Raw genomic sequence first — 13003 nt, forward strand, 5'->3', positions numbered from 1 at the left:
TTCCTTTTCTAAGTTGCAAGTATCAGACACCATTCCAAAGACTTAAGCTCAACAGTACTGTTAGAAATGTAGTCTTTTAAACTTGATTTCTCATTAAGTTTTTAGATCCAAATCAGAATCAGGTTTTATTATTACTAACACTGACATACTGTATATCTTGAAATTTGTTGCTTTGTGGCAACAAGATATAAAAATTAATATGTTATAATAAAAATACAGTATATTAAATAAATAATACTAAAGATGAATAATGAGGTAATGTTCATGGGATCACAGACCTTTCAGAGCCTAAGATACTGTTGCCCAGGAACTTCAAGCTACTCACCCTTTCCACTGCTGACACTTCAATGAGGATTGGTGTGTGTTATCCTAAATTCCTCTTCCTGAAGTCCACAATCAGTTTCTTGTTCTTGATGATCGTAGTGACAGCATTTAATCAGCTGTTCTATCTCACTCCTGTACACCTCCTTGTCACCATCTGACATTCTACCAACAACGTTGGTGTCAACAACCTGAAATATCGTTGTTATGTTTCCCAACTAGATACTGCCTGACCAGCTGAATATTCCCAGTATTTTCAGTTTTTGATCTCCTTGGCATTATTGCTTGTGGGGCCCTGTTTATGTAGATGTTGAATGCCATTTGTGGCTGTGTTAGTGTCTGCATCAGATCAACTTTCTCCTTTTTGGTGGAGAGGAGATTTAAAAATAGCTTTATTTGTTGCACGTGTCAACAAGCAACACAGTTGGAGGATTGTGTGGGTGAGGGGGCAACCCACAAATGTAGCTCTATTCGATGTTTAAGAGACTGTTACACAATTCCCAGTACCTCAGTATCCAGGACCTTGACAGCAGTCCTTCCCCACAAAGCTTTTGTGCTGGCTGCACTCAGCACATACTCCTGCAGCCTTAAATGTGCCAGTCAGCAGCATTCCCTTATGACCATAAGACAATAAGGATAGGAGCAGAAATAGGCCATTCGGCCCATTGTTTGTTCTGCCATTCGATCACGGCTGATTTCAACCCCACTCTTCTGCCTTCTCTCCATAACCATTGACACCCTGAATAACCAAGATCTGTCAGTCTCTGCTTTAAACATACCAAATGACTTGACCTCTGCAGGCTGTGGCAATGAATTCCATAGGTTTGCCACCCTCTGGCTAAAGAAATTCCTCCACATCTTTGTTCCAATGGAGCATCCTTCTATTCTAGGGCTGTGCTCTCTGGTCCTAGACTCTCCCCGTCATGGAAACATCTTCTGCATATCTACTCTGTCTAGGCCTTTCAATATCAGATAGATATCAATGAGATCCCCCTCATTCTTCTAAACACCAACGAGTTCAAGCTCAGAGCCATCAAACACTCCTTGTGTATTAACCCTTTTATGCTTGTAAATCTCCTCTGAATCTCTCCAATGCCAGCATGTCCTTCCTTAGATATGGACATACAACTGTTCACCATACTCCCAAGTGTGGTCTAGTTTATGGACATCGTGTTGTACTAGAAGACCAGGAAGCTTCAGACACATAAGTGTACATCATTCTCCAGCTGAGTTTTCCGCCTGGGCATGTGGGAATGGGGGGTACCACCCAACCCATTGTGCTTGTCCCTCCTCCAAAGAGTCATCTGTAATCTGCTTCCATACTGCTGCCTCATCCCCACCTCACTTGAAGCTTTTGACTATCACAAATCTATCATATGCAGATTTAAAATGTACAGTTGACCCAACTTCTTACTTGTAGGGATGAGCTCCAAACTATCCTATGCTTGAAATTTTTGATAATCAGCACAAAAACACAGCTGGTAGAACCACTGCCTCACAGTTGCAAATCTGGGTTTGATCCCGTCCTCCGGTGTTATCTGTGTGGAGTCTGCCGTTTTCCTTGTGATGCCATGGGTTTCCTCTGGTTTTTTTCCACCTTTTAAAAAAATGCAGATTGCTGGGTAAGTTGGCTGCTGTAATTGTGTTGGTGAGTGGTAGAATCTGGGGCTGTTGTTGAGAATATGTCAGCATGGTGTCAATGGGCTGAATGGCCTGGTTCCGTATTTACAACTGTTATGTGTGCAACTTGGCTCTCTGTTGTCTCCCTAACCATCCTTTCCAACCGCTCCTAGACTCTCCAGGCCATGGAGATGCCTATCAGTGGAACTACCACTCTGTTACCTCCTCAATCATTATATCCCTACCCTGAAATCTGGAATTCTGCTCAGTTAACTAGTGGTTAACCAGTGTTTTAGCTCACAGTAGTGAACTTCTACCCTTTGTATTATAAGACCACAAGATATCGAAGAGGAATTAGGCCAATAGGCCCATCAAGTCTGCTTCTCCATTTCATCATGGCTGATCCAATTTTCCTCTCAGTCCCAATCTCCTGCCTTCTCCCCATATCCCTTCATGCCCTGACCAGTCAAGAATCTATAAATATCCTTAAATATCCATAAAGCTGCCTGTGGCAGAGAATTTCACAGAATCACCACTCTGGCTAAAGAAATTCCTCCTCATCTCCATTCTAAAAAGTCACCCCTCTGTTCTGAGGCTGTGTCCCCGTTTATAGATTCTCCCATCATTGGAAACGTCCTCTCCACATCCACTCTATCAAAGCCTTTCACCATTTGATAGGTTTCACTGAGGTACCCCTCATTCTTTGAAATTCTAGTGAATACCAGAGCCATCTAACACTCTTCATATGACAAGCTATTCAATCCTGGAATCATTTTAGTGAACCTCCTTTGAATCCTCTCCAGTTTCAGCTCATCCTTTCTTAGATAAGGGGCTCAAAACTGCTCACAATTCTCCAAGTGAGGCCTGCTAGTGCTTTATGAAGTCTCATCATTATGTCCTTGCCTTTATCTTCCAATCCTCTTTCAATTACTGCTAACATCGCATTTGCCTGCCCTACCACAGACTCAAACTGAAAATTAACCTTTAGGGAATCTGGTGCAAGGTCTCTCAAGTCATTTGCTTCTCAATTTTTTGTATTTTCATTCAACTTATAAAATAGTTAACCTTCATTTCTTCTACGAAAGTGCATGACCATACACTTCCCGACACTGTATTCCATCTGCCATTTCTTTGCCCATTCTCCTATGTTCTTCTGTAGCCTCTCTACTTCATCAAAACTACCTGCCCTTCCACCTATCTTCATATGGTCTGCAAACTTTGCAAGAAAGCCATCAATTCCATTATCCAAATCATTGACATATACCGTAAAAAGAATCAGTCCCAACGCAAATCCTTATAGAACACCAGTAATCACTGGCAGCCAACCAGAAAAGGCTCCCTTTATTCCCACTCTTTGCCTCCTGCCAATCAACCACTGCTTTACCACGCTAGAATCTTTCCTGTAATGCCACGGGCTGGTAGCTTGGTAAGTAGCCTTGTGTGTTGTGCCTTGTCAAAGGCCTTCTGAAAATCCAAGAACACAACATCAACCTGTTCTCCTTTGTTTATCCTGCTTGTTATTTCTTCAAAGACTTCCAACAGATTTGTCAGGCAAGATTTTCCCTTGAGGAAACCATGCGGTCCACAGAATATTTTATCATGTGCCCTGAGACCTCATCCAAAATAATCGCCTCCAACATCTTCCAAACCACTGAGGTCAGACTAACTGGCCTATAGTTTCCTTTTCTCTGCCTCTTTCCCTTTTCGAAGAGCAGAATGACATTTGCAGTTCTTTAATCTTCTGTAAAGTGATTTTTGAAAGCTCATCACTAATGCCTCCACAATCTCTTCAGCCACCTCTTTCGGAACACTGGGGTGTTCACCATTTGGTCCAGGTGTCTTATCTACCTTCAGATCTTTCAGTTTCCCAAGACCCTTCTCTGTAGTAATGGTAACTTCACACACTTCATGACCCCTGACTCCTTGAACTTCCACCATATTGCGAGTGTCTTCCACAGTGAAGACTGATGCAAAATACTTGTTCAGTTTATCCACCATTTCCTAATCCCCAATTACTCCAGCAGTCCGATATCCACTCTCATCTCTCTTTTACACTTCATGTATCTGAATAAACTTTTGGTATCCTCTTTCATATCACCTCTTTAATATAGCTTAATTTTGTGTTCCATCTTTACCTTCTTAATGACCTATTTAGTTGACTTCTGATGATTTTTAAAAGCATCCCAATTCTCAACTACCACTAATTCAACAAAGGATGAGAGGTGACCTGACAGAGGTGTATAGGATGATGAGGGGCATTGATTGTGTGGATAGCCAGAGGCTTTTTCCCAGGGCTGAAATAGCTAACACGAGGGAGCATAGTTTTAAGGTGCTTGGAAAAAGGGATGTCAGGGGTATGTTTTTCAGACAGAGAATGATGGGTGCATGGAATGCACTGCCAGCGATGGTGGTAGATGTAAATACAATAGGGTCTTTTAAGAGCCTCTTAGATTGGTACATGGAGCTTAGAAAAATAGAGGGCTTTGCACTAGGGAAATTCTTTAAATGTGAAATACCCTTGGAGAGTAAGACCATATATCTTGGATATATACCTCAAGAATGGTTGAAAAGAGATAAATATTTAATGAATATACTGTTGGTGGCTGGTAAAAAGACTCTTACTAGGAAATGGTTATCATAGGAGAGCCCAACTTTAATTACATGGATGGAAATTACAATGGACATTTACAAAATGGAGAAGATAACAGCATCTGTTAATCATAAGCTGGAACAATTTGATTCATACTGGGAAAAATGATTTAACTACATAATGCCTCATAGGCCTGATTTTATTCTCGCAGATCAATGAATCTGTTGTAAAAAAAAAGATCACTCCCTTCTTGTACATAGTTCTTTCCTTTTGCTTGTTTTTTCTTTCCACTCTTTTCTATAAGTGTATATCCCAGATATATACTTTGTGGAGATTTTGTGATATATGTGATTATATGATATATATGTACAATGACTGAAATACATCTTATGGAAATGTTTGCTTGATGAACTTCAATAAAAAAATAAATTACGAAAAGAAAAAACATGGAAAACCTGCAGCACACTACAGGCCCTTCGGCCCACAAGGCTGCGCTGCACATGTCCTACCTTAGAAATTACCTAGGGTTACCCATAGTCCTCTATTTTTCTGAGCTTCATGTACCAGGAGTCTCTTAAAGGACCCTATTGTATCTGCCCCCACCACTGTCGCTGGCAGCCCATTCCACGCACTCACCACTCTCTGTATAAAAAAAATCTTACCCCTGACATCTCCTCTGTACCTACTTCCAAGCACCTTAAAACTGTGTCATCCTCCATCGTTCCAAGGAAGAAAGGCCACGTTCACTCAAACTATTCTCATAAGGCTTGCTCCCCAATCCTTGTAAATCTCCTCTGCACCCTTTCTATGGTTTCCACATCCTTCCTGTAGTAAGGCGACCAGAACTGAGCACAGTACTCCAAGTGGGGTCTGACTAGGGTCCTAAATAACTGCAACATTACCTCTCGGCTCCTAAACTCAATCCCATGATTGATGAAGGCCAATGCACTGTATGCTTTTTTAACCACAAAGTCAACTTGCGCAACAGCTTTGAGTGTCCTATGGACTCAGACTCCAAGATCCTTCTGATCCTCCACACTGCCAAGAGTCCTACCATTAATACCATATCTACCATCATATTTGACCTACCAAAATGAACCACCTCACACTTATCTGGGTTGAACTGCATCTGTCACTTCTCAACCCAGTTTTGCATCCTGTCACTGTCCCGCTCTAACCTCTGACAGCCCTCCACACTATCCACAACACCCCCAACGTTTATGTTATCAGCAAATTTACTAACTCATTCCTCCACATCCTCATCCAGATCATTTATAAAAATCATGGAGAATAGGGGGTCCCAGAACAGATCCCTGAGGCATGCCACTGGTCTCCAACCTCCATGCAGAATATGACTCTCCAATCCTCCGGAACCTTTCCAGTCCCCATTGATGATGCAAAGATCATTGCCAGAAGCTCTGTAGTCTGCTCCCTCGCCTTCCACAGTAGCCTGGGGTACATCTCATCCGGTCCCGGTGACTTATCCAACGATGCTTTCCAAAAGCTCCAGCACATCCTCTTTCTTAATATCTACATGCTCAAGCTTTTCAGTCCACTGTAAGTCATCCCTACAATTGCCAAGATCCTTTTCCATAGTGAATACTGAATCAACGTACTCATTAAGTACCTCTGCTATCTCTTCTGCTTCCATACATACTTTTCCACTGTCACTGTTGATTGGTCCTATTCTCTCATGTCTTATCCTCTTGCTCTTCACATATTTGTAGAATGCCTTGGGGTTTTCCTTAATACTGTCCACCAAGGCTTTCTCAAGGCCCACTTCTGGCTCTCCTAATTTCATTCTTAAGATCCTTCCTGCAGTGCTGTAAATTTCTATGTTCTATGTTCAAATTTTTGCTCTGTTATATGCCCTCTCTTTGGCTTTGATGTTGGCTTTGACTTCTCCTGTTAGCCATGATTGTGTCATCTTGCATTTAGAACACTTGTTCCTTTTTGGGATGTATATATATCTAGTGCCTTCCAAATTACTTCCAGAAATCAGCCATTGCTGCTCTGCCATCATCCCTACCAGTGTTCTTTTCCAATCATTTCTGGCCAATGCCTCTCCCATGTCTCTGTAATTCCCTTTACTCCACTGTAATGCTGATACATCTGACTTTAGCTTCTCCTTCTCAAATTTCGGGGTGAATTTAATTATATTCTGATCACTACCCATAAGGGTTCTTTTACCTTAAGCTCTCTAATCAATTCCACTTCATTGTACAACATCCAATCCAGTGTAGCTGATCCCCCAGTGGAATCAACCAGGAGCTGCCCTTAAAAGCCATCTCGTCGTCACTCTTGGAATCCAGCATTAACCTGGTATTCCCAATCTACCTGCACATTGAAATCCGCCATGACTATTGTGACATTGCCCTTTTGACATGCATTTTCAGTCTCTTGTTGCAATATGTAGACCCCATCCTTACTGCAGTTCCCATCAGGGTCTTTTTACCTTAGCTCTATCTACCTTTCAACCCTATGTCACCTCTTTCTAATGATTTGGTTTCAAATGCCACCCACTCTGTCTTCCTAGCTGTCCTTGCAACACTCGGCCTTCCTAGCTGTGTATCCCTGGACATTAAGCTCCAGCTAAAATCTTCTTTCCATCATGGTTCAGTGATGCCTACATCATACATGCCAATGTGTAACTGTGCTACAATTTCATCTACCTTATTCCGTATACTGCGCACATTCAAATTGAACACCTTCAGTCCTGTATTGACCCTTTTCAATAGGTTTCAATGGGTAAATTTAATGTCAGGGAAATTACATTGCAACTCATCAATTTTCCCCTATTAGCAGCCTCTCCTCACTACACATTGTCTCTGTTTGTAAATCAGCGACCTCAACTTCAGCACTATTATCCGCCTTTCTTACTACATTCCTTGCAATGAAGTATATGCTGCTTGGAACACTAGTCGCACCATGTTCAACTTTTTGATTTCTGACTTTGTCAGAGGTCTTACCAACATCTGCCTCCATGTGTTCTAGTTCATAAGATACAATGGCCAGCAATTCTTTAGCCTTTTTAATTACTTTTTTGCTTCCCTTTACGAACATCTTAATGATCTACACACGATTATCCCTGCCTTGTGCCATTAAAGTTTCTTAGGACACTGAATGGGTTTTCCCCAGTTGGCGGGTGTCCTGTTGCATCTATTTCCATCTTTTGCTGATCCTTCCCCATCTGAATGAGGCAAGAGGTTGGGAATCCTGGTTTTCTCAAGCTGCCAGTGCTTGCCATACGCTGTGCTGGGGCATGGAATAGCAGAGCAGGGCAAGCGAAGAATTCCCACTGCTCTCTGCAGGTGTCTTGCTGGCCAACTGATTGTTTTGTGTCCACAGGAACCACAGGTTCGTCTCAGGGGAGGAGCCAGGATCGGAGAAGGCAGAGTGGAAGTGTTGAAGGACGGGCATTGGGGAACCATATGCGACGACCAGTGGAGTCTGATATCAGCCAGTGTGGTCTGTCGGCAACTGGGCTTTGGCACAGCCAAGGATGCCTTGGCTGGATCTCAAATGGGAAAAGGTGAGACCTTCCCCACCCTCCATGCCCTGTGGTCCTTCCCCTCCATTTTACACCCACTACTCCCTGACAGACTCCTTCCTTCCTCTCCATTCCCACACTCCAGAGTTGAGACTGTGTGTAAGCAACAACATTTGTTTTATAATCTTAAAGCACTTGAAGGCCAAGGAAGTGTGCTCAACGCTGCAGGGTAGGAGATGTGGCAGCTAATTTATTCACAGCAGGATCCCAGAATTAGATAACCAAATCCTGGTTCTTGGTCAGAGCACCGGGGATATTTTAGCACTCAGACTTTGGAAGTCTGGAATCTTTTACATCCACCTGGGAGAACAAATGAAACACCTTAACGGGCTGTCAATCTAGATAATCTCCACTAGTCCCTTGAAGCCACTGCCTCTGATCCAAGACAACGGAAAGCTCGTGTGAGGCCCTGATCTGTTTTAAAAGGAGGTTTCAGGAACATTATTTGCTTTGTAGGCTGGCTGTGTTCTCCCACATGCAAAAACCAAAGCTGGGTCACCCTCAGGCCAGTGGACAGCTGCTGGCCTGAGTTGGGAATTTCCAAAGAGAGAGAAAAATGCAGAAGACAACAATTAAGACATCATAAAAAAAATACATCTTCATCCTTGAGAACAGAGACTGAAGAGATTTAACCAGAACCTGATCTCACAGGCCGTCATTATGTATAATGGGATAGAAGCACTCAATATGGAATAATACATTCCACACCTTTGTGGGTCTTGGTGGACCGGTAGGTTCATTTGCCTTCACAGTCATCTGGAGATTACACCTAGGTTTGTGCCTTGTATTTGGAGCATACTCTCAGGTGCAACGGTGATCAGCCCGTCCTGTGGTATTGTGAGTGTGCTGCAATATTCAGGTTGTGCTGCATTACTGACGATACGCTGCAGTACTAGGGGTATGCTGCTGTACTGAGGACTTCCCTTTAGAACAGAGATGAGGAGGAATTTCTTTAGCCAGTGGCTGGAATTCATCACTACAGGCGGCTGTGCAGGATGAGACATTGGGAATATTTAATGCAGAGGTTGATAGGATCTTGATTAGTAAGGGCATCAAAGATTATGGGGAGGAGGCAGGAAAACGGGGTTGAGAGAGAGAATAAATTGGCCATGATAGAATGACAGAGCAGAATCATTGGGCCGAATGGCCTAATTTGGCCACTATGCCAAACTGCCAAACAGTACACTGTGTGAGGGTGTATTTCTGTACTAAGTGTGTGCTGTGGTACTGAAGGTGTGCTGTTGTACTGAATGTTTCCTGTTCCATCGTTTTTGGTCCACTGTTAAATGAAAGTCATATTGGCTCTGTAGCATAGAAATAACATCTTCCTTTTCCGATTTAAAAATATGTATGTCTGGGGCCAATCCAAGTATTTTGTAAAATTGTTCCTGGAAACCTCTTGTAACTATAGTGTCACAAATTACATGTTACACATAAAGGAATTATCATCTTCCTGATATACCACTGCTCAGCAGTGTACAATATTTCTGGATATATTTGAAACTTAACAGTAGTAAGTTGGTTCTCTGTAAACTGCAGTTCCTTGCCCACCATATCTTGTCCATTGCTATTAATTGACCATTCATCACTACAGCAAATTAGCTGTCCACCCCAGCAATGCCCCCAGCCCATCACCTTCATCCTGAGTTCTTGTCTGCGTCCCATTTTTCATTGATTGTCCCTAACAATGCGCCAAGTCCCAGCAAAACATTTCAGAAAATTCCCGACTCCCTGCCAAAGCGGATCTGGCCTTCCCATGGTGGTTAGAGTGCAGCTGCTTACACAGGCAGCTGTAAGGCCTTCCTGAGGCATACAGCAAAGTCAGCACCAGTTACCAACCCGGATACTTACAGTATCTCTCTCTCTATCCTCTCTCTCCCTCCCTCGCTCCCTCCCTCCCCTCTCTGTTTATTCTGTTTCTTTTCCCTGCCTCTCCCACCCATACTCTCTTATTTGTCTTTTGTTTCTTCTTTCATTCTCTCTCTATAAATGATTTTCCTTCCATTTCCCTGCTCAGTCTTTCTTTCTCTATAAATGATTTTCCTTCCATTTCCCTGCTCGGTCTTTCTCCCTTTCTGTCCCTTGCCATTTTTCTTCCATCTGAAAATATCTCTCCTCCCTTTTGCTCTTTCTTTCCTGCCTCTCTTTCTTCCTATCCCAGGTGATTTAACAGTTCTTTTAAATAACAGAAAGGCTGATGAGGGGCCTCCACAGCTGCTGTTCAACCCACTGATTTCTTGCAGCAGCTGGTGTGCTGTTCTAGATTCCATTACTTGCATCTCTTGTATCTCGTCTCTCTCTCTATCTCTCTCTCCCTCTCTATCTCTCTCTCTCTCTCTCTCTCTCCCTCTCCCTCCATCCCTCCCCCAACTGTTTAACAATTAAAGGAAAAGTCTAGTCAATGTTAATTAAGGAGACACTGTAGCTTATTTGTGACAACAAAGCTCAAAGTAAATTTATTATCAAAATACATATACGTCACCATATACAACCCTGAGATTCATTTTCTTGCAGGCACACTCAATAAATTCATAATAGAATAATAACCATAATAGAATCAATGAAGGACCGCACCAACTTGTAAAAGACAACAAACTGTGCAAATACAATAAGAAAGAAATAATAATAATAATAATAATAATAATAATAATAAATAAGTAAGCAATAAATATCGAGAACATGAGATGAAGAGTCCGTGAAAGTGAGTCCAGAGATTATGGGAACATTTCAATGATGAAGTGAAGTTGTGTGGTGAACTACATATACCTGTCTGGACACGCCCCCCCCCCCCCCCCCCCCCGCTGACTGCTCCTGTGGCTCCCCCCACAGACCCCGGTATAAAGGCGATTGGGGCACTGCTCCTCCCTCAGTCTCCAGGATGTTCTGTGGTGATCTCTTGCTGCTGACAGTGCTTTCTTCCAGCTAATAAAAGCCTATCTGACCTCATGTCTCCGAGAGTTATTGATGGTGCATCAAGTTGAGTGAATTTATCCCCTTTGGTTCAAGAGCCTGATGATTGAGGGGTAGTAACTGCTTCTGAACCTGGTGGTGTGGGTCCTGAGGCTCCTGTATCTTCTTCCTGATGACAGCTGCAAGAAGAGAGCATGTCCTGGGTAGTGAGGGGTCCCTGCTTTCCTGCGACATCGTATCATGTAGATCTGCTCAGTGGCAAACCAAAATGCTTTACTCAGATTATAACCATTTAGCCTGTTTTGATGATCTTGACAAGCTTTAGTAAAGATACCAGGGGATCTCCCCTGTTCTTTTTCAAAATTATTCCTCAGGATCTTGAGACGCAGATGCTGGACTCTGAAGCAACATACAAAGTGCTGCAGGAACTCAGTGATCTAATCTCAAATTTGTCTGGCTGGACAGAGGACAGGGGTAGCTTGCTTTAATTTTCTATCAGACAATTTGAGATGAGTTGATAAAAGAACTTTTGGGTCAAAGGCCTCCTCTTGTGCCAAGATGAGGTCGCCTTCAGGGTGGTGGAACAACGTGTTATATTCCGCCTGGGTAACCTCCAAACTGGTGGCATGAATATCGATTTCTTTTTCCCTTCCAGTAACCAAATTACCCCTCACTCCCCACTCTGACCTTTTACTTCTCATCTGCCTATTACTTCCCCCTAGGTCCCCTCCTCCTTTCCTTTTTCCTATGGTCAACTCTCCTCTCCTATCAGATTCCCTCACCAACCCTTGACCTTTCCCACCCACCTGACTTCACCTATCACCTTCCAGCTAGCCTCTCTCCCTTCCCCTGCCTTTTTATTCTGGCATCTTCCTCGTTCCTTCTCAGTCCTGAAGAAGGGTCTTGGCCCGAAGCGTTGACTGTTTATTCATTTCCGTAGATACTGCCTGACCTGCTGAGTTCCTCCAGTGTCCTGTGTGTGTTGATTTGAATTTCCAGCAGACTTTCTCATGTCTGTTATAAAAGAACTGTTTGTACTGCATGGTGAAAGTGGTGATATCACAACAGGAGCATTAGGATTGTCAATTCAGCTCAACTCAAGCATATAGTCACGTGCACAAGTATGGTGAGATACAGGTAAATGAAAAGCTTGTAGCCGTGAATTTAGACAGCACAGAGAAATAATACACAAATTATACAAAATAATGAAGAGGAAAAGGAGGCATTTGTGCAAAATTAGTCTGTGATATTGTAAGAGCATCTGCTCTTGAGGTGGGATTAGGATTGTAAAGATCAGTTCAAGAAGAGCTTACCACAATGGTGACCCTGAAGCTCTTAATTCTGTTGTTGGAGTTAAAAATGTTATTTACCTTCTTGTTACCAAAGCAGATCAAATCTAGACCCAAAGGGTATGGATTCACCATCTGTGATTTGCATTGGAACATTTGAAATACTGATTGTTGTCAGTCATTGACTTGGATCGGACTCAGCAGCCTAGAGAATGCCTGACCTGGGGTGTCCCTTGTATCTCCCTGAGGTTTCAGAAACTGCCACAGACCAGGGATTGGGAGCCACATAACACTCACATCTCACTAATGTCTCTCTCTGACAGGAATCGGCGCAATTCACATGAGCAAAGTGTCATGTACGGGCTTCGAGAACTCTATCACCGACTGCTCCTTCAACCAGTACGACTTGTGTAACCACGATGAGGATGCTTCAGTGCGGTGTAACATTCCAAACATGGGTTTTGAAAACCAGGTGGGGTAAAACCATTTTGTTTTAGAGTATGGAGACAGCCCCTTCAGTCCTTTGCATCAATACTGACTACAGAGCCCATCTCAGCTAGTCCCATTGCCCTGCATTTGGCCTATATCCCCCTATATGGATAGACTTTCCTGTCCATATTCCTGTTCAACTGTCTTTTAAATGTTGCTATTGCACCCACCTCAACAACTTCTTCTGGCAGCTCATTCCACCTTCTACGCTAAGAAGTTCCTGCCCAGGTCCAT

The 13003-nt window shown here is 43.0% G+C and overlaps 1 protein-coding gene across 5 annotated transcripts in view; it reads left to right on the forward strand.

Annotated features, from left to right (window-relative positions):
• LOC132391895 (lysyl oxidase homolog 2-like) overlaps positions 1-13003 on the forward strand; it is a 185102-nt gene that overhangs the window by 119602 nt on the left and 52497 nt on the right. For all 5 annotated transcript variants that reach the window (XR_009511378.1, XM_059965647.1, XM_059965657.1 and 2 more), the window contains 2 exons: positions 7880-8063; positions 12604-12752. Coding sequence is in view for 4 of the 5 variants with exons in the window: in XM_059965647.1 (XP_059821630.1) it covers positions 7880-8063; positions 12604-12752 (333 nt within the window). In the remaining variant the exon portion in view is untranslated. The remainder of the gene's footprint in view (positions 1-7879; positions 8064-12603; positions 12753-13003) is intronic.

The sequence above is a fragment of the Hypanus sabinus genome, chromosome 1 (assembly GCF_030144855.1).
Source record: "Hypanus sabinus isolate sHypSab1 chromosome 1, sHypSab1.hap1, whole genome shotgun sequence".
Classification (NCBI taxonomy): domain Eukaryota; kingdom Metazoa; phylum Chordata; class Chondrichthyes; order Myliobatiformes; family Dasyatidae; genus Hypanus; species Hypanus sabinus.